At 41.0% G+C, this 22,522-nt stretch overlaps 1 protein-coding gene across 2 annotated transcripts in view; it reads left to right on the top strand.

The window, feature by feature from the left end:
* Positions 1-21,335, top strand: part of slit3 (slit homolog 3) — a 141,285-nt gene extending 119,950 nt beyond the window's left edge. The window contains exons 21-36 of one of the 2 annotated variants that reach the window (XM_079479697.1): positions 26-94; positions 326-397; positions 517-588; positions 1,557-1,628; positions 2,076-2,239; positions 2,801-2,925; positions 5,045-5,142; positions 6,471-6,610; positions 9,332-9,425; positions 9,596-9,733; positions 10,880-11,126; positions 13,073-13,203; positions 18,303-18,457; positions 19,073-19,361; positions 19,449-19,654; positions 19,772-21,335. In XM_079479697.1, coding sequence (XP_079335823.1) covers positions 26-94; positions 326-397; positions 517-588; positions 1,557-1,628; positions 2,076-2,239; positions 2,801-2,925; positions 5,045-5,142; positions 6,471-6,610; positions 9,332-9,425; positions 9,596-9,733; positions 10,880-11,126; positions 13,073-13,203; positions 18,303-18,457; positions 19,073-19,361; positions 19,449-19,654; positions 19,772-20,013 — 2,314 coding nt within the window. In that variant the 3' untranslated portion in view covers positions 20,014-21,335. Of the gene's footprint in view, positions 1-25; positions 95-325; positions 398-516; positions 589-1,556; positions 1,629-2,075; positions 2,240-2,800; positions 2,926-5,044; positions 5,143-6,440; positions 6,611-9,331; positions 9,426-9,595; positions 9,734-10,879; positions 11,127-13,072; positions 13,204-18,302; positions 18,458-19,072; positions 19,362-19,448; positions 19,655-19,771 lie in introns of both variants that reach the window. The other variant, XM_079479696.1, reaches the window with a different exon arrangement.
* Positions 21,336-22,522: the final 1,187 nt, after the last annotated feature.

Below are 22,522 nucleotides of genomic sequence, written 5' to 3'. Positions count from 1 at the left end.
AAACAAGTTTTTCTTGTCATTTCAGGTATTTGGAAGGAAACCTCCTCACATCTGTGCCAAAAGAGCTAGCTAACCTGAAAAAACTGTCACTCCTGTACGTATTTTTATTTTACACTTCTATACTCTTTTGCAAGATCGTTTTGTCTAAAGTCTGTTGTCAAGTAAAAACGGATCCGAGTAATCGGTTTTTTTGAAGATCGGATTTTTTTAGGACTTGGGGAGAAAATAAGTTTCAATGTCTGAATTTTCATGAGTATTCGGCATCTTTAGTTTTTGTCAGGCTGTGTAAATGAATCTGCTGTGTTTACATTTGTTTTCCCCGCAGAGACCTCAGTAACAACAGCATCGATGTTCTGGCTCCTCTCACCTTCAACAACATGACTCAGCTCGCAACTCTGTAAGTCAAACCATTGGTATACGTTTGTTTGCAGATGTATTGCGTTGCCATGCCTAAAAATCTGAAATAATTTGAAGGCGTTCCAATTTTGGTTTTCTCTCTTCTGTGTTTCTCCGCAGTATCCTGAGTTACAATCAGATTCGATGTGTCCCGGTTCATGCGTTTGATGGCTTGCGTTCTCTCCGCCTGCTGTAAGACCCTTTTGTTTTTACCTGATGATCCAGTGATCTGCTACCGCCACATCTTACACAATCTTATACAAACAGTACATGAAACAGCATATTCCTACCATCAGCAAGTCTTAAAGCGAGCAGTAGATTTCCAATTCTGTTTCTTCAGCTCAACCGTGGTCGCTTTTGTGATTTTAAAACTATAAGATGAAAGCTTCTTTGTGTTTTAGGTCATGTTAAAAACTTTAAACTACATTTAAATGCTTGTTATAGTTAGATTTTGTAGTTTAACTTTTCCAAGGTCCAGACTTCCAAGCGGGCAAAATAAACTGTAACAATTTATCATGTGAACATGATTCTAGTCAGTTTTTACGCTTAAAATATATCCATTTTATTCGTGTGTTTGGGATTCATGAAATGCAAGCTAGAATTGTGTTATTTAAATTGTGAGGAAAAAAAGATTGTTGTCTCCTTTGATGCCTGTTTCACAAGAACCCTTGGAAATTACTAGAAAGCAAATAACACTAAAGAGTTAAGTGTGTTTTAATCCAAACCTGGCCACTGTTAAAAAAAACATTAAAAGTTTCTCTGCACACATTTGCTGTCAACACCCTGCGTGCACAGTCTGCTAAACAGAGACGAAAACATGCCCGCCTTATTCCGCCCCCTTTAAAGTCAAGTCTGCCAGCCAGTCATCATTGTCACTTTTTAATTTCCCAGAATGCCCCATGGATGGCCTCTAGGGGCCGTAGCTGTCCGATCACAGGCTCAGATTTCGCTGTGTGGGTTCAGCCCCCAGTAATCGAACAGGAGAAATTATTAAACAGAACTGACACAGCACACAATGAGACATCTCTGTCACAGTGGTGGTTTTCAATAATCTGTGCAAAATGCAGTGAATGACTGACCCTTACTCTTTCTTTCATCATTTATAATATAGAAACAATGAACAACTCCCAGCGCTTTCTTTTCAAATTCTTTTCTTTCAGAACCCTCCACGGAAATGACCTTTCAACTATTCCAGAGGGAGCCTTCAGCCATTTGACGTCTCTATCTCATCTGTAAGTGTGTGCGTTTGTGCCTCTCTGTCTTAGAGACCAACTCGGGTATTTAGACTCGATAGGTTTTACCTCATTACCAGGTGCAACCTGGAGAGAGGGCAGCTTTGCTATAGAGCGGCCTTGTGCTGTGCGCTTTAAGACCGAGCCCCACAGGAAATCTTTGTAAATTTTATTACAGCTAAAAGGCATCTATTATAGAGCCTTATGGCCGTGTTTAGTTTTTTTCCCCCTCCAGCTGTCGTTCCCCTTGCTGGTTTGGAGTGGGGTTACTGTATAGCTCCTTGTTTCCTTATTGAAAAGAGCTGTCAGAAAAAATCCCTGTTAAGGGATAAGGGCCCTGTGTTTCATCAGGGCGCAGAATTAAAGGATGTAGCACAGGTTGGCTTTGATTGATTTTGACAAGTATCTGTGCATTTGTGTGCGTAACATTCATCTCCGTTCATGCAGGGCTCTGGGAGCGAACCCTTTGCACTGTGATTGCGAGCTGGGATGGTTGTCTCAGTGGGTGAAGGCCGGGTATAAAGAGCCTGGCATCGCCCGCTGCACCGGACCACCCGACATGGCGGACCGACTTCTACTCACCACCCCTCTCAACCGCTTCCAGTGCAAAGGTGAGTTTTCCTGTTCGTTAAGAAAGTAAGAGAGTCATACTTTTATAATTTCAGTGGAAACTTAAAGATTGATCAAACATTAAGGCAGGATAGGAACTTAACAGGTTTAATTAAATTAGGTTTAAAGAGAGAGTGAAAGTGAACATGGCTTTCATGAGACTTGCCATTCTTAGTCCCTTTTCTATGTTCATTTAATGTCCAAATTGTATATTTACATTCTAAATATGTCCTTGATCATATTACTAATATAATTGATCAATCTATGTTCTAATTATAATAACAATATATATATATATTTTATCAAAACATAACTTACTGCCTACCGAAAAGGTCTTATTTTCTGATGATGTAGCCAAGGCTGTGTGGGCAGAGAAAACTATCAGCCAATAAAATCAAAGCCCATCCGTTTCTTTATCCTCTCTCTCACTCGAAAACATGATTACAAATGATATTATGAAATTGACATGTTTAAAAGCTGTCCAATCATCCCCTCCCGCTTATTCCCTCCTCGTTCTCTTTCTATCTTTCGCTTTATATCTTACTCCGTTCCTTGTTTTAAAGGGCCCGCCGATGTGAATCTGATGTCCAAGTGCGCCCCCTGTCTGGCAGTCCCCTGTCAGAACAACGGCACTTGTGTTAGTGACGTCACCGGATCCTACCACTGCACCTGCCCGTTTGGCTACAAGGTGAATACACGCTGCTCCTGGTGCATTCTGGGATACTCAGCTGTTTGGCATCTTCCTTGTCCTTCCGCGCACACGCACAGAATGTTTTGCACATCATTACGTGCGGGAGAGGCCTTTCATCCATCTTCCTGAGCTAACTCGCTGTAACAGAAATTTCCTGATTACTTCCCTGTTCTTATTGTACGGGGCTGTGTGTGTGTGTGTGTGCGTGCGTGCGTACGTGCGTGTGTGTGTACGGGTCCAGGCTGCAGCATGCAATCATTAGCCTTTTGTTTGGTTATGGGATTCCTGTCAGTGTTGTTCTGCTGAAGAACAGATAAGAGCTTAACCCTTTGCCCTCTACAAGACAAAACCAACGGTTGGTATTTTAATTAAAATCGCCTCTCTCAAGGTCACTTGTAGGTGCGGGTGTTTGTGTGTGTCTGTCCTCCAAGTAAGTGAAGATTAATTAGAACGTTCAAGTGGACTGAATTCAATCAAACATTAGGAGAGAGAGGGAATAACAGTGCGAGAGAATGAGAGAGAGAGAGAGAGAGAGAGAGAGAGAGAGAGAGAGAGAGAGAGAGAGAGAGAGAGAATGTATTTTGAGGAAACCGCAGGAAACAGATGTATCAGAATCGAAAGCTTTCGTCTCGAGTTGAAATGGAGAGTGTTAGTCACAGAGTTGCAACAACCGCTGAGTGTAAAAGGATCTGCTGTTCATACATCTTCTATAAACCCAATGTTACTCTAAACTCTGCTCTGGGCACCGATATTGCACAGAATAACAAAGTAATTTTAACATTTTATGAAGAAATGCGAGTGGAGCTTGTCTGTGTGAGTCAACACCACAATGCTGTGAGGTTTACGATTGGTTTCCAGGGCATTGATATGCGGTTGCCAGCATCCGATGTTGCTAAATGGTTGCTAGGGCGTTGCAAGGATGTTTATTACTGGTCAGAAGAGACCATAAGTCAAGGCCGTCTTTACTTTAATATTGTGACGTATTTCCTGGTCAAACTGAATATGGAATGAGAACAATGGAGGGCTTCAGATTTAGATATGAGATGATGAAAAAAAAATTTTTGGAGTGACATGCATAAACAGGGACGTAGATGGGGGGGGGGAAGTTGGGACCATTCTAAGGGTCCACGCACTTTTGGGATCTGTTTTATTAGTTGCAACAGTATTTGTAGTAATGTAATAGAAACGATAAATGTATTATAAAATTGCAGACAAATATTTTGGATACAAGTTGGCTTGTATGCTCGGTGCGGTTGGGGGCCCAACCTCATATTCTTTCATAGGGCCCAAAATTGCTAGCGGCGCCCCTGCTCACGAAAAATTGTTCACCACAAAACTAGTAATGTGAACTTACAAAGTGATGTAAGTGATATATTGCATTTCTGTCAATAGATCCTCCAAATATGTTCACACACCATAATATCTATGGGATATTACGGTATCTATCTAAAACTATGGAAATCGTTTACCCAGGTGATCCCTTGGCTAGAAAAAATTGTACCACACTTTTCCTCAATAGGCAGCTTGATTTGAGTTATAATTCATCCTTGTAGCCGAGTGGCGTGGAAGAAAAGTGTAATATATTAGGGTTAGTGGTTTAGAACAAATCCTTAAGTATGAGCAATGAAGCTTGGTCAGGATAGATGCGTTCATCATTTTTGGCGTGAATAAAGCCTGGCTTTTGAGCCTCTTCAACGGGGACATTTTTTATTTATCTTGGTTTTCCAGTGTTAAAAATCTCAAGAAAACATTGGTGGTGGAAATGAGACGTGACTTAGAACCTTATTACAGCACAAGCTGTTGAACAGCAGACTATCCCAAACAGCCTCGCTTTTACTTAAATTAAATATGACATCTAGTCTGACTGAGGTCATACAGTGTTGCTTTAATAGCCGCTGCTGAACTTTGTTTGAAAGTTAAATTGGAATTAACATTTGACTTGACATTTTGCTCAGAATTCATCATGTTATATTGTAGATGATGTGACATTTTGTTCCTTTCTTTAAAGGTTCACCGGCAGGCTTTGACTTGGGATGTAAACATCAGACAGGAGCAAGTCCTGGCCTTTGTTTCCTCTCAGTCCTACTCATTGTGCTTTTCTCATCTCTTTTCTTAGGGCCGTAACTGTGAGATCCCCATTAACGCCTGCATCAGCCAGCCATGCAGTAATGGAGGCACATGTCACGTCACACCTGGACAGGATGGGCAGTACAGGTACATCCCATACAAATTTTTTTCTTAGTGTTGGACCCACACCCTGGTGCATATGGTCTGGCATTATTTCCTGTTTCGGCTATCATCCACAAATCACCCGCATTTTCTTTCTATTCTTAATTTGGTTTGGAGAATGCGCATGCATCTGGACTAAATCGGCGTATTAAAAATTAAAAGCCTGTATTACTCAGGGACATTGACAGAAGCAAGAGACAGGCAGAATGTTGTAATGGGACAATAAACATCCCCAGTGTCTCATAAATCACCCGGCAGCTTTGGTAATGTCTGTGCAATTCTTGCATTCAGCATGAATGGCACATAAGCTTGAGTTACTCCCCATGATCACCACAAAACACTGAGATTTAACTGGGCTGGGATGGATTATGTTAAGTGTTAAATATGTTGGTAGATAACTATGAGTTTTATATTGGGGTGAGAAAGATAAGCTTCTAGCTCAACCCTTGAGAAATGGCAGGCGATGGACAGGGCGGATGGGTAAAATCGGCGACTTTTCCGCTATAGGCCCCTTTTTTCTGTTAGTAAATATTGACATGTTTTTGTGGGCGGATATAGGTGGAGGCAGAAAGATTCCCCTGGCTGTCTTACTAACGCTAGCGAGCATGTTTTGATTTTGTATTACAATGACTGGAGAAAAAATGATTTCATTTGAATGTGTATGGTCAGTAACTGGCTGGGACTGTGAATGTTGTGTAATATATGAACTTTCATGGAAGGAACCAGATTGGAAAAACCTGTATACACTCAATAGAGGGACAACCTGTCAGGTTTACCTTCCTTACCAGTTAAGTGGTCTGACATCCACACATACCAGATATTTAAAATATCAAATTGGAGACTGTATTCTTTCGATTGTGGCTCTAAACAACACAACAAGATGATATTTTAAACCTGAATCTGTGCTGGTTTGTACTGGCCGCCTCCAGTTTTCCCTTTGTTTTTGCCTCCTGCTAACGTCGTGAAGTAATCGTGCCGTCGGCCGTAAAGGGGTCTACAGGGTGAGATAAGTGTTACTGATACTACACACCATGGCGATACGTTTGTTTGGAAACGTATGTGCCTGTGCCGGCCTTAATCCGCGGTCAACCTTGACTTTCCCTTCCATTGACTTCCATTCATACGCATGCGAATGCGTCAGACCGGAAAACGCAAGGCCGTCCGAAGATGTTTATTTGATTGTTTTAAGAAGTTAATACATTTTTAGAAAGTTAATGCACAGGGGAAACAAAGAGAAAAGAAATCAAAATGTTCAGTGTGTTTCCTTTTTACATTTGATGCAGTGATCACTGTCTTCCTCCACATTCCTGCAGCTGTGTATGTCCTCCTGGGTTCGAGGGCCAGCGGTGCGAGATGAATCCCGATGACTGTGAAGACAACGACTGTGAGAATAACTCCACCTGCGTGGATGGAATCAACAACTACACCTGCATCTGTACCCCCAACTACCGAGGTACAAAAGCCATTCACGTAGCTCGTAAAAGTAGCCGTAGCAAACTCTCTAACCCCATTCAGAGAGCTATTTTCGTAGTCATATTACCCACTTTGTCTTACTCACATGTACCGCAATGAGGCCATCGCATTTACTTGGCCTTACCGATTTCATTTATATCCTTAAGCCACAACTGAGGTGGCTAAGAAAACATTAGGAGACCAAAATAATATACATCATTGGACTGGTGGAAGGCAGTTTCACTAAACAAACTAGCCTTTGACATAAGTCCTGACTGTGCGAATTTAGAGGTCCGCTGTTCTGTTCTTTTCTGTTTTAGAATTGCCAAGTGCCGCAATTCTACTCTTGTCGTCTTTCCATTTCTCGTCTTCCACCCCTTCACTTTTCCTTCCTGAACAGAGAGAACATGCAACTGCTCGTAGCAGGGCCTGTAATCATAACTGCATGCCTCCTTGCCACCTCCCTTGGAGTGAGTACAGTTGGCATAGTGTGTGGGTGTGTGGACTGCAGTGGTACAAGCCTGGCATTCGGGACTTTTAAGTTTGTAGGGCACATACAGCTGTCTGGTTTACCAATGGTTTTCTTAAGAATTCTTAAAGGGATTGTTCATCTAAAAATACACATTTTTGAATCATTTACACACCCACATGCGATTCGCCACCTGTATGGCTTTCTTTTTTGTGGAGAACACAGAGGAATATATTTTGAAGAATGTCGGTTACCAAACAATATTGGCCCCATTGTCTTCCATTGTATGGACACACAACCACAGAGATATTTCTCAAAATATCTTCTTTGTCTCCCACAGAGGAAAGAGTCATACACAGATTTTGAATGACATGAGGGTGAATAAATGATGAATGGCCGCATAACTATTAATCGCGACTAATCGTTTGCAGAATAAAAGTATTGGTTTACATAATATATGTTGGTGTACTGTGTATGATAATTATGTGTATGTAAATACATGCACATGGATGTGTTATATTCATATATTTATATATGTAATATTTATTTTTACATATAATATAATATATATTATATGTAAATATTAAAATGTATATACAAATAATACTCGTACAAGTTACAAATTTCTTAATTATATACATGCATGTGTGTGTATTTATATATACATAATTATCATACACAGTACACCATAAACATATATTTATTATTTTTAAACAAAAACTTTCATTCGGCAAACGATTAGTCGCGATTAATCGCTATTCAGCCCAAAAATGATCATATAATTTTCATTGTATTTTTTTGTTTGTTTTCAGTTTCACTTCGTCCAAATGTCATAATAAATAATATGGAGTATAATGGTAGAGCTGTACAGCTAATGCGAATATCATTTAGATCATTTAATCCGATGTTGTACTTTTTCTCTGACTGCCACCTACATGACTATCCAGGGCTCATCAGATGCCCATGAGTGAATATATTTTTCATTAGTTTCATATAAATAGTGTGTAATTATGTGTTGAGATGAGATGAAGAGGACGAGAGAAAGAAGGTCAGAGATCCAACAGACTGATGAGTTTTTTCCCTCCTGTTTTAACAATGTGTCCCTGGGCAATCTATGAGTTGTACTTTAAGAGTGGCTTTAGTTTGATCATTCCCGTTTGGGACTATATATAGTCGGCTGTGGAGGTCCAATCTGTGAGGACAGTGTGTTAGAGCTGTGTCCCTGACAGAGATAAATGGTTTATAAAATGTTATTGTGTCCCGAAGAGAGCCGACTGCTAATCGCTGTGTCACAGACAAAATATTAAGTAAGTGTTCATTGTAGATGACATTATCAGGCTTGTTATACATTTGACTTGGGAAAATTACTGAAGACGAAATATTGATTTGAAATGTTTTTTTAGATGATTCGTGACAAATACAAACTTTCCACATTCCAAACATGATATACAGGGGATTATGCAAGTTGCTTGAATCACCATCAATCTCAAAATTCTGGTTTGGAACAATCTAAGAGTGACACACAAACCCACAGCCTGAGCTTAAGACAAACCCTGCAAACGAACTGTAAGAAACAGCATCAGCCCTGAGTGAGACACCCAACTGCACCGATTCCCCCGAGAACACACACTTCCACACATATACAGTTGCAAAAGCAAAGGAAATTGGCTGGCGGACTCTGTGAACCCGGTCTCAAGGGCCAGAGCACAGAGAGGGTACATCTGTTTCAGAGCTCTTATTGTGCCATGCATCTCGCAACACCACCACAAGTGTAAAGAGCGGCCTTGGACGGGAAGGACTTTACTGAATGAGTCTGCCCGGCCGTATTGAACGGCTGTAGGGATTTTTAAGGGGCCTGTGAGCTGGAATCATACCCGGTGTGGCTTGTATTAGGGCCGGATGTCCTCCTACAAAAGATGGACAGAAATAGGGTCCCACTGTCTTGAAGGTTCTGGTTGGCAGTGATTTAGTGCCTTCACGTGGACCCCACTGAGTTGAAGGGTTTTGCCCTGTTTCTGTGTCAAGCTGATTGAGAAAAAGCAACACTCGTACTAAACAATGGCAGATGGTGAGACTGTAGATCTGGAGGCGGGTCGTGACACACATGCTGTATGTTTAGTCAAAGAGTTCACTGAGCGCTTCACCCCGGTGCAGTTGAGTCTTTCAGCGTGCGATAAACCTCCAAGCGCTGGAGGAGGGAAACTGTTAGAGCCATTTAACAGTGTGTTTTGCTTTTCTTTGTGTGCGTTTCAGGCGATCTCTGCGAGGAGGTGGTTGACCCCTGTCTGCCTGGCTTTGACCTCTGCCAACACGACTCCAAGTGTGTTCTTCTCAGTAAGGGCTACAGGTGAGTGTGTGAGCTCCGCTGGGAAACGAGAGAGCCTGATATGTAGCTCAGAACTTGGGCGAACTTCGCAGAAACATGACCTCCCTGACACCAGAGCAAGAGTTGCTGTTAGCTTTTGCTTTTATTTTGTGTCTCAACTGTATTGAGTGTGTTTTGGTTCTGGTTGGCAGGTGTGAGTGTTTGCCGGGGTATGTTGGCCAGCACTGTGAGCAGGATTACAATGACTGCATGGAAAACAAATGCCAGCATGGAGCCGAGTGTGTTGATGCCATCAATGGTTACACGTGCGTCTGTAAGGAGGGATTCAGGTAAGACACATTGAGAAACCTTTATGCATTTCTTTGTTTGGTTCAACACAATTAAAGATTTGGAAGAATGTTAGCAGCTGAGATTTCTGAGGCACCTTTGACTAACATCGTAGAAAAAACATTGTATATTTTTTGTTCTGTTGAACACAAAAGAAGATATTTTGGAGAATATAGTACAGCAATCTGTTCTGGGTTCACCTTTGACTACCTTTGACTATTGTTTTTATTCCTACTATGGTGGTCAATGGTGCCTCTGGTTCTAAATATCTTTTTTGTGTGTGTGTGTGTTGAATCAAAGAAAGGTTTGGAATAACTCTAAGGTTGAGTAATTCATGACAGAATTTTCATTTTTGGGTGAACTATCCCTTTAAAATCGAAAGATTTCACAATCAGAGCACAAACAAACAAGCACATAAAACATCTGCATCCATCTCACCCACTGTTTTAGAGGACATGAATATGTGCACACCTGTGTTCATTTTGATAGCTTGATATATGATGCAAACATATTTACGAACATGCACATTAAGCTTCTTTGCAACAGCTGGTGGTTTATTATGTGGCAGTTAAATTTGAGATGCACAGAGGATGAATCTCCATATTGCCGATTATAACTGTGTGTGTGTGATATTGTACAGAAGAACAATAGCTCACTCACCAGCATCTCTCACACCACCACAGCTACTAATTAAAGACCTGATGGTGTCTTGGTCCCAGCATCAATCTGCCATACCACACATCGATATTGTAACACCATCATTTTTCGAAAGAGAGCGTGAGACAGAAAGATTTACCTACATTTCAAGGTCAACTGTAAGAAATTTAGCGGCATCTAGTGGTGAGGTACTAATTGCAACCAACGGCTCACTCTACTTCTCCCTTTCGAAGCACTGCAGTGGCTGACATAGGACTAAGATGTCGACACGTTTTGGCTTCTTTGCCGAAGGTTAAAAGTTATGTGTATTAAATTGCATTTCTGTCAACAGATCCTGCTTTAAATCTCGCATAGCAGAAGTATGGTTCACTAAAAATCTTAATTCTGTTATCATTTACTCTCAACGATTTTGTGTTCAATTGCAAAAGGTAATATGGGTTTAGAATGATTGTCTGACAGATTCATTTTTTTATTCCATTCTTATACATTAGTGGGCTGTTTTGTGAGCATCCTCCACCGATGATATTGCTTCAGAAGACGAGTCCATGTGATCAATCAGACTGTCAAAATGGAGCCCAGTGTCTGGAAGGTGTGGGGGGCGAACCCATGTGCCGTTGTCTGCCTGGCTTCTTTGGCAGCAAGTGTGAAAAAATGATAACAGTGCACTTCCTAAGCAAGGATAGCTACTTGGAACTCCCCGGCGCCAAGATCCGACCACCCATGCACATATCCCTCCAGGTAGAACTCTAAATACTTCCTGTAACTTTTAACAATGGATCCCAGATCCCTTTCTCCCATTGATTGACATGGACTTACCATATCACTTTATCTGCCAAACTCACATTCTCTGCAGCCATGAAAAGCAATCTACCTCTTCTTACATCTATACTTGAGATTTTTCATCACGGTGCTGCTCTAAGCCGGCTCTGGTCTCACTGACATTATGAGAATGTCACCTCTTGTCCGCTGGCATGAATAATGCCTCTCCTGAGGACATTTATTATGTTAATAGAGGTTGAGCCGGGCTATTATCCGATGCAATCTGGGTCTCTGCGTCACAGCTAGATCTTCTCAGGAGGGCACACTAATGTTAATTAAAGTCGGAGAAATTAAAAGTGCTCAGTAGCTGTTTATCTCTCTGTGCTGTGAGTATCTTGAAGTATCTGGTGTCAATGTGGGACATTTAGCATTTGAGAGGCTCTTTCTGAATTAATTGACGGGGACAATCTCTAGGACGGAGAATCTTTTGCATGAAAAGAGTATTTGACCCCACTTATGCCAGAAGTCCTTTCTTCAGTTGAATTTAAAATGCAGTCATGTAACCTTCATATATAGCTGCTGTCCTTCTGAAACCTTGCATTTGATTGCTTACATTGTTTTGCTATAAATCATTATTTATTAGTCACCCCTGGTGTTCTGGATATTGCAAATATCTAAACAATAAAAAAACATTAAAAAGTGCTTGTCAACTTTGACAACACATAAATTAATGATTTTAAAAAATACCGTGTTTTTCCATTTCCTGAAATGTTTCGGAAGAACAGCGATGATATTATACTTATCATGCCAAAGCTCCAAAGACTTCAATCTTAAACATAATTCAAATTACAACAGCAGGTTAAAAAATGTCTTGTAAAGCGAAATTATGCGTCTAAAACGTTTATTATGCGTCTAAAACGTTTATTATGCGTCTAAAATGTTTATTATGCGTCTAAAATGTTATGTTATGTAATGTGCTCGTAGTGCTGCCGGTACATTATCCATTCATTTTATGGACATTTCTCTTAATTTTAGAACACAACTCAAGAGTTTAATATTCAAAATACTGGTGAAAATTACAATAATGTATTTTATTCAAATATCCTGTATTGTATATTTTGTACATATGTTCAGCATGTAAAGCTGCTGCAACAATGCAAGATGAAGACTATAGAAATAAAATGAATAGAGTTGTTCAACAGAAGAAAGAAAGTCATTTGTGTATTTAGTGTGAATTGCTTTAAAATCTAGATTGCGGGCACAAAAAGGACATAAACGTGATTGTAAAATGAACTAATGCATTTGTTTAAGCTCTGAATATTTACCACTTTTTGTCACATTAAACTTTATGTTAACAGGCTTTGAAAAGCAAGGCAGAAAGAACATGCACTTGGGAACAGTAAATATAGAAAGCAATCAAATTTGGCTTCTTTTTTTATTTCCAGCGTTCCTAGTAAAACTGTGCTAAACGTTGCTAATGATTTGGCCCTCCTGTGAAATATCCACCGACGGAAACCAAATACTTGTGGGGCATGTGCACATTAACCGCTCGTATGCCTTCAGGCTATGAAAGTAAGCAGTCCACTTTGTCTCAACTGATGTGTGGAGGGGCTTCCACAGCCCCATCAACTGCTCCTTTTTCCTCCCATCATAGAGCTTTCCTATAAACGTGAGCTGTTTTCTGTCATGGCTTTGCTTACAGGCGTTCCATTTGATACCCTGGACTAAACTGAGAGTTAATGGGCAGGCCTGCGGCCGTTCTGTCACTCAGTGTGCCTGTCATGCTGTTTATATTGGAGAGAAACGGAGCGCTTATCGTGCGCTCTTGTTTGTTTTGTAGCCCTCCCTCCATCTGCAAACTTCTGTCGTTCAACTTTGACTGCTCCTTTCTATTTTTGTAATCCTCGCCCTTTCTCTCTTTATAGGTGGCTACAGATAAAGACAATGGCATTCTGTTGTATAAAGAGGATCATGATCCACTTGCTCTGGAGCTGTACCAGGGACACATCCGTTTGATATACGACGTTGCAAAGTACCCTCCTACTACCGTGTACAGGTGAGGATACAGCACATACAGCCGCACGGCATTTTATGACATCATTGATGTGTTTCCAATGCAAACGCTGTTTCAAAATGCGCGTAGCATATTTATCCTTTTTCATTTTGGCGACATTCAAAGGCTACATGTATGCATTGTAAAGTAGGCATGTTAGCGGCTTTATCTTGGCTCCTGGTTCTCAGGCACATTTAATCCCTGTAAGCTCATGGCACATCATAAAACCATACGGGAGCTTTGGGTTTACATGACCTGCTCGAGTCCGCCCCTGGCCAGAGTTTTCTTCCCTCACCCGGTTCCCATGCAAACACTTCTGCGGTGTTGCCGCCATGATTTCTATGCTCACTGGATCCCCCATAAACAGAGAGCTCTTAGCCCTCACCCCCTGCCCTTTCCACAGACAACAGACTTGTTGAGTCTGGAGCAGATGGTGCCTGACTCCGGCCCGGTGGGTCACTGCGGATGTCATTAAGCTAGCTCAGGCTGCTCGGTAATGGGTTTCAAGAGCCCAGATTCAGGCTTTTAAAGGCAAAACTAATGACACCTACAGTTTCAAAGCATCTCAAGATAGAGATCACTGCCTATACACATTATTGGGTGAATGAGGGGGAGTAAAGCCTGTCTGCATCTTTCATCTACGTCTGCAGAAGTTGAGAGAGATCACTTTTGATTGACAGCTGCTTTAGCAGGCACTGGAGGTGCTCGGGTCCAGCTTGCCCGCTTGATGATTTTGTATTGATCCAGTGCTTCTCATTTCTCGCCGGGGAGGGCCACTCTTTCCGTCTGCCTGCTGCGAGGACCCAATCGATTTCTGTGAGGGAGTCAGCATGGAGAAACAATATTTCAAGGAGATTCCTTGTCTTTGCAGACTGAGAATGCAGTTAAAATGTAAAACTACAACTATCGTTTCTAGGCGCCAACGGTCAGTATTGCTTGTGTCGCCGGAAGTTACCAGCCCTCCATTGAAATGAATGACATCTCCTAGCTTTGTTGCTGGATGTATTGAGAAACAGCTGATCCGCAATGCAACCTTTATTTCACCCATGCACTGCATAACACCCCATCCTGCAGAACTCAGTCCTGACCTTCATGTCATAGTCAGCATTGACATTGTTCGAGCTGACAGAGCCTCTCTAGATCCTGCTTCTCCATTTGTAACCCATCCCATGCCGCAGTGGGTACGTCGTCCGGGCAGCTCCTTGTTTTGGTTTTCCCACCGTGAATGTTTTGGGGCTGTGGTTGGAGCAATCCTGAACCAAGTCTGGTTCAGCGAATCTCTGCGGGTGCAAGACTTCAAATGTAGCACTTGGTCATAAAAAGGCTCTGTGGGCCGGCAATCAGAGAGAAAACTTGCTATATTCCCACACCATGTACAGGTCCCGCTCAGCTCTTCTTACATCCGTCCCTGTTGAACTTGAGTCAGAGAACGGATCTCTAACAGGGAAAACAAGGAAAGATGATGAAGAAACGTGATGATGAAGGAAAGCGTGAAAAGAGGAGAAACACTTTAGAGAAATAAAGGGATTTCCATTGGTGGGAAATAAGTCAGATCAGCCCCCAGAGAGACGGAGAGATCCGATGAAGAGTGAAGGACACTTATCTGTGCAATGTGATCCTGCTTGACGGAAGGTGCGGGCGAGTGGGGGGGAATGGAGAGAGTGAAATATTTACTGGCGGGGGGCCAGAGGAGGCTCTTAACTAGTAGCAATGCCTCATTACCATGAGATGAATGCTTGAGGCCGTGCAAGCGTGTTAATGCGTTGCCCTTTGCTAAATGTCACGCTAATCTGAGTATTAGTTTAAGCAGCGGCGTGGGCAGTTCCTCAGCAGAAACGGTAGTTTGTGGAAACATCACAGGAAATTGAATGAGAATGTTAGAATTGCAGTTTTCCCCGCCACCCTTCTCTGTCCTGCTCAGCGTGGGCTCGCCATCCTGCACCACGCCTAACCACAGCCTTCCAAAAGCGGCTAATGTTTGGCATGTCAACCGTGTTTTAACGCTTAGCAGCACAAGGGTAAAAATTGCTTTTTTTCATTCCCTCGCATATAAAAAATTACTGTCGTATTGCTTAAATATTATTAAATATTGTTGTTAGTAGTTTACAGAATGAAACAAAATGATCCTTTTTCCTAAACACATACCTACAAATAGAAATTTCATTGAAATTTCATATTGAAAGTAATTGAAAATTGTCTCTTAATTTATTTCTTTACATTTTCATTCATTTAGTAATGTCCTGTTGGTTGTATTTTGTTTAAACGTTTGTGGAGTGTTAAAAATGAAACGTGAAGTTTGTCTGGAAAACCATTGGACAAGTTTTGTTTACATCTTTTGAAGCGGTCTATAGAGGCAAAAGTTACGAAATCCCACTTTTACATCAGTTATGAATAATTCTGCTAGCTTCTTGTTTTTTCTAGTCAAAATGTGGTATTGGTGTAGAAACAATCTTATTTTATAGAGCGTTTTATTGGACAAAATAATTGAGTGCGGTATGAGTCATTATTATTTTTGGTATGTATTCCTGGAGCAGAGAACATTTTAATTGTATGTGTCGACTAAAAGTGATTTTTCTTCAATGTTTAAGAGTATGCTAGCATATACTGTAGACGGTCTTAAAGCTAACTGACATGAAATAAACCCACAAAACTCCCAATTCCGGTTTTTGAACCGGAGTTGTCACGTCTGACCAATTATATGTTCTTAGCTTCTTTGGATGATGGCAGCAGAAATCCAACTTGAGATTGAATGTTTTTGCTATCACACCTCCCTGTGAGATAAAGCGTTGGAACAAATCAATATTCCCATCTCATGGGAAATATTCCTGCCTTTATCCACCTATAGAGGATTTGATGTTAGCTGTTAGATTCAGGCCCTCTGAGGCGCTAGTAGGGCTATCTGGCTATACTCCATTATTCCTACATTCTTGTTTGGCTATTCACATTCACAAATTAACGTCATCTGTGAAAGATCACTGATAGTGCCGCAAAATTTAATCTGGAAAACGTAAATAGCCTATGTCTACAGGATTTCTGATCTAGATAACTCAACAAGATGAAGGGGCCGCTAACAGTTCCAAACTTTGTGTACGTGTCATTTATAATGCGGGTTTGCTCGAGGAAAAAACACGTATTTTATTTTCAGCTGACAGGAAATTGACTTCCCCTCGTACGAGAGGGATGACATGAGGTTGCTGAAATCTTCCACGGTTTTCTGTTTGTTTTTATTGAGCTCCATAATGGGGCGCTTGAAGCTAATATGCAGGCAAGGCGCACATCAAAGGCACTCCACCTTCTCACCCCCTCCGTTCTAAAAATATTACGGCCTCAGGATATTTTCTGTCCGTCAAACTACGAACAAAAGGCCAATAGTTGCAAACGTAACACCAGGAACTAATCTCTGATGCCCCCTAGTTGTGATTTGTCTTTACAGCACGCATTCAAGATCATTTCGTCAAAAATCCCTGCTCACTCCCGTGGTGAGATTCATGTTCTGATTAAGTCACTCTCATAATAGAGTTTTCCCTTTTTGTTCCATTACGTTCCCGCCCACACCGCATTCTCTGCAAAACACTCGTCCCGTTTCCTTTTCGTTCAGCATGCAGGCCCTCAGACCGACTTAATGAAAAACGGCAGACAGTGGATGAAAATATCATTATATGATAATAAAGCCTTTCATAATAATGGTACCGATGTATCGGATAGACGGTTGGGGGGGTCTAGTCAGCACAGTGTTTGTTGCAAAAGCCTGTTTTGAAAGTGGAATTGAATTATGGGTCTGTAATGCAAACCACACGTGTGCCTGTGTTGGGTCTTTGTTCAGTCAAGTCCTCAGTGAACCGTACTCCCCTAAATCTGAGGACACTGATTTCAGTCCGAACCTATGGCCTCGGTTTTTCAGCGATGGAAATTACCGTAGCGAGCCAGCACACGTTTTAAATGCTGCCCACAAAGCAAAAAAATGAGTTTGTTTGCTTTAAGTATCAGCTATGCTGTTGCTTCCATCTCTGAGATGTTTGTGGATTTATCTAATGGGACCAGAATCTTTTTATTTATTTAGGCGTTTTAATAGAGCGACTTACACAAGTGCTTTGAGTTTTTAATGAAGAATGTGGACATTCAGACATTATCTCCCAAACAAATATGTTTTTCACATTTCTTCAGTTTTTTTCTATTCCAGAAAACGAGGAAAACCTTGTTTTCGGCTGAGGTGGAGATTAAGATATACCCTACTTACCGCAATATCATTTCTCACACCCCCCTCTCTGTTTCTATTGGTTTTGGTCTTTTTTTGCCAAACCACTGTCTCTAGCTGTCTGTAAGAGCTTGTGTTTCATCCAGCAATAACTACTACAATACAAAATCGGGAGTTTCAACAGCCTGCTTTCTTATGGTCTGGAAGTAGTTCAGAGGAAACCCATAAGTTCATAGACCTAAACGCAGCAGTCTCACCTTAAAACAAATCACAATCTCAAACAAAGCAAATCCGGGGTCAAAAGACATGATCCGTGCAGTGCAGCGTGCTAAGATGGAAATAGAGCATGCTGTCATGGTCCATGGGAGGTTTCGTGATATCGGGAACAAACTGCACTCTTGAATGCTTTAAAAATGAGCGTGTGAAACAGAATGGCTCTCAAGAGTTCACGGGGTCCGGGTGCCAAACTCAGCGGGATGTGATTTGAGTGTGCTTACTCGAAGAAAGAACTAACTCATGGCCAACTCAAGCTTACATTTTCCCACAACGCAAGCTCTGGACATAGTGCCAAACTCACTGAAATACACCTGATGTGGAAACCATGTCCATTTTAGACAGTTGGGAGATAGATATATTATGTCTTTTTGTTCAGGCTTGAAAATCAAATTGCTCATTAACCAACCATAGGGATTTACATTTAGTCAGAATGGTTGAGTTCTCAAAGCAACAGACGCAAGGTCATGCTACATTTTCAAAGGAGAACATTTCTCCAAATGTCCACTAATGTTTTAGATGAAATCTGGTACCCCACAGGTTGTAGATTTAATACCATATAACGTTTGTTGATGATCATTGAGTGTTGAGTTTTGTGAGTGCTAACCCCGTGCTGTCTCTTGTTTTGTCTCAGTGTGGAGTCAGTAAACGATGGACTTTTCCACATGGTGGAGGTGCTGATCCAGAATCAAACCTTGAGCCTAGTGGTGGACAAGGGGGCACCGAAAAGCCTTGGCAAACGGCCCCGTCCTCCTTCTGTGGACCATAGCACTCAAATCTATATAGGCGGTAAGAATCAAATGCAGTTCTGTGCGTTTCTTTGAACAAAATGGCTTTTTTTATTTTTGAGGAGCTGCTTATGCATTACTGTACGTTGCAAAAAGATCAAGACATCTTCAGCTCAAAACCTTTTAATATGTATTGCATCTAAATATTTTAATTGGCTCAGTTGAAGTTCTGTAGATTTAAGGCACAAACTGTTGCCACAAGAATTAATCGACAATTGTACCGATATAAACATTTCAATGTCACTAAAACGATTTTGAATTGGGGTCTGAACGTTTTTTATAGCTTAAAATACACAACTTTTCAACCCAGCCTGGTTTCATATACAAGGTTTAGCTTAAGCCAGGACTATGCCTTAGTGAAATGGGATATTTAAATCATCAATAAAGAAATGCCTTCAACAAGCCTTAAGCCTTGTCTATGAAACCAGGCCTTATAGTTCCAATCTATAATGCAATAAGTATGATTCCTCATGCTGTACATACTGTATGAATCTAATAGTCATAAAGCCTCACTTGGTTAGAAATGTCGCGATAATTGGTTCAAATATATTATTATTGCAAACGACGAGTTTATATCCTCTCTTTATATAACACCTCAACTGTATATGTGCTGTAGGCGTCCCCTCATTAATTGGAACAGCGGGCTTGCGACAGGGTCCAGACCGACCATTCCAGTCCTTCAATGGCTGCATTCATAATGTACGTCTCAATGGAGAACTGCAAGACTTGGGCAGTAAACTGGCAGGGGTTGAGGGCATCTTGCCGGGCTGTCACTCCTGCAGCGTTTGTGCTCAGGGCACTTGCAGACAGAGAGGGGAGGTGGGCGTGACGTGCGAGTGTCCCACCGGCGAGAGCGGTCCACTCTGTGAACAGATGAACTCCAAGAGCCCCTGTCAAAGCAGCAGGTAGACAACGTGTAAAAAATATATTTCTGTAATACCTGTAGATTTAACAGGAGGTAACGCTTTCTCTCTCTCTGTCTGTCTGGGAAGGTGTTTGCATGGTCTGTGTGTACCGAAGGGTTCCTCGTACGGTTGCTCATGTGAAGAAGGATACTCGGGTCAGTACTGTGACAGGCGAGAGGAGCCGGCTGCCTGCAGGGGGCAGCACTGTGTGCATGGAGAGTGCAGAGTAACAGAGAACGGAGATCCTGTATGCCAGTGCCAACCTGGATATACTGGACCAATATGCGAAACAGGTGAGACGGAGCATTATTCATTTTCAGGTCGTTTTGGTGAGTCTCTTCATTTTTTCTGCGGCTGCATTTGAAATCTTTGTTTTGATGACTTTCTGCTTTCTGTCCCCTCCTCCACAGAGCTCACGTGCCAAGGAGAGGTGGTTCGCGAGCAACTCAAGCGTCACATGGCTCATAAAAGCTGCACGTCCACTAGTAAAGTTTTGCGGACGGAGTGTCCTCAAGCCTGTCACTCAGGCCTCTGCTGCGCCCCCACCAAGAGCCGAAAGCGGAAGGTCAGCTTCAAGTGCTCGGACGGATCTTCCTTTTCTGAAGAGATGGAGACCACCGCGGAGTGCGGCTGCACAAAGTGCCCATTGTAATAATAGCCCCCCTCCCCATCCCAAACCCCGAGAAGATGGAGCGGAAAAGAAAATATATTGTAAAATAAAGCGCAAATAGAACTTATTTTTATCAAGGGATGTTTTTTTAAAGAAAGACTGTTTTTACGATGTCGCTTACATGTATGTGTCATATGAAAAGTAATGTTGTATCGGCGAACAAAAAAGATTAACATTCCTGAAAATATATGAATGATATAAATATGTATAAATCTATATAAATGTACAAGCCTAACCTATGAATTAATTTGGTCTGTGTATTGCATGTCTATTGTGAAGTGTGGAAGCAGAGAGACATTTTGGCAGAGGAGCAGGTGGGCGACAGGGCCATTTCAATGTGCCCGTGTAGCCAATCAGGGGAGGAGAGACTCTCAAGCGCAGGAAGTGGTGAGCCAACTTCCTGTGCTCTGGTGGCGACAAATGAACTGCTTCCTATAATGGACCTCAGATAGCTCACCTGCAGAATTCGAGGACGTTATCCACAGAGATTCAAATGCGACGGAGCTGTTATTTTTGTGCTCTATACGGATCATTTCGGGTGTTTTTCGTTGTTGTTAAAATGCTTTTGCCCATCAGAGAGAGAGAGAGAGAGAGCGAGAGAGAGAGAGAGAGGAGACCAGAAGAGCTTGTTGACGTGGCTCTAGTTTACAGCCTTTTTTACTCATCAGAGTGAATTTTTTTGCATGACTGCATGGAAAAGTTAAATGTGAACTCATGCCGTGGCCGGGCAGTAAAGCTGTTATGATAGTTTACCTGTTCTCTACCTGTTTTACCTTGTACAGTTGCAAAATCACAATGCATTTCCATTGTTACAGCTTTGGCGGGTGATACAGGTGACCGCATCTGTGGTGCAAAGCACTTCATATTGACGTAGTATCCCGTCATAACCGTCCTTTACTAAAATATTAAATGCAAATATATTACACCCATAACTACTGTATTGTTTCTTATATATACCCTTTGTTCGTTGATTTGTCTGTTTTTTATTTTTCAGATGTAACACTTAAGAAAGAGAGAGAAAGAGGTCTATTGGTTTTCCAAAGGAAAGATTAAGCAGTGTTAATGAATAAACAGCCTCTTTCTGTCTCAACCCCTTTCACCACTTACTGAGAAATAAAATCCAAGCTGTTGTAGGAATCCACAGCGTATATTGTAACTGATCTTGTGCAGAAGCGTTATGTTAGTGCCTCTAATGACAAGACTGATGGTTATACGATGTGTTTTGTAATAATGTTTTGTTAAATACGAATTAGAGAGTTAGGAATAACTTACAATGAATGTTGAATTAAACTTGTAATGAAATACATGATGGTTTTTTATTTGTGACTTTTCATATGTGCAAGGTTATATTCAAAGTTTAAAATTCCGATGTTGGTAAGACGCATGGGTTTTGGAGTTTAATAGTATTCTTATTTTTATGTAAAGTTTAATTCTACAGTTGTCCTTCAATAATTCTGCATGTTAAATTACTCTCTAACATCAAATGAACAGGAATAATACCTACTTTTAAAAACCGTTGACCCCACACATATCAATACATAGGACAATCATCGATTATAATGTCATGACCAAAACTATTCATGTTAAATACAGAATGTTGATATTGAAATGTCTTACGGTATAATACGAATATCATTAAAAATCTCATTGTTTATTTTTACATACATTTTCTTATTTGCCCAAATTCATCTGACGTTAGTAACGTTTCATTTGCCGTTTCCAATTGGCTGATCATAAATTAATATTCATGAGTTTCTCTGACATGCGCACTTTAGTCCACGTTGCTCGTGTGACAGTAATGGTTTATTTCGAAATGTAATAGATTTCCAATTACAGCTGTTTAACCTTTTGTAACCGTTTATATCTACTGTTTGTTTTATTAGTTTTGTGCAGCATTCGCATAGTGGGACAACCTTTCGATTTCAGGTATATTTTTCAGTCAGAAATATTTGACAATTATCATTGCATACTGGCTTAAATTGATGTTCCTTAAAATGTTGTACGACTTCAGAGGGGTTGTAATGTCGCTCACGAATTATATTATATTAGATAGTCTTATCTATAGCTTTGTGGAGCGTAATATATCATATCAACTGTTAGTGTATAAATAACAAAAATAAAGACATTGAGAAGATTTAATGGTGTGAACTTCTTCAAAATGTGTATTTGCTATTTTACGGGGAAAGAAAACATTCGTCGGAGATGAGGATTCTTAAATTGTGAAAATGCATTTAGGGTTGACAAATCTTTGACCAGGAGATGCATTTAAGGCTTCTTTCCACCAGATGGCGCTATACACCAAATAGTTTGTGTTTCGGGATACATAGAGTCTGATTACAGCCATGTTTTGGCCCACAATAGGTGTTTTTTAACATGCGCTAGGTGAAGACAAGTTTGCCGACCACTGAATTTGCACGACCTGCATTTTTAAATAACTTGATCCTCATCTTTTCATTCAAGGTTTATATATGAAAACTACTGAAGACTCTGT

The sequence above is a fragment of the Barbatula barbatula genome (genome assembly GCF_947034865.1).
Source record: "Barbatula barbatula genome assembly, chromosome: 18".
Classification (NCBI taxonomy): Eukaryota; Metazoa; Chordata; class Actinopteri; order Cypriniformes; family Nemacheilidae; genus Barbatula; species Barbatula barbatula.
This window is presented reverse-complemented; position numbering and strand designations above follow the sequence as displayed.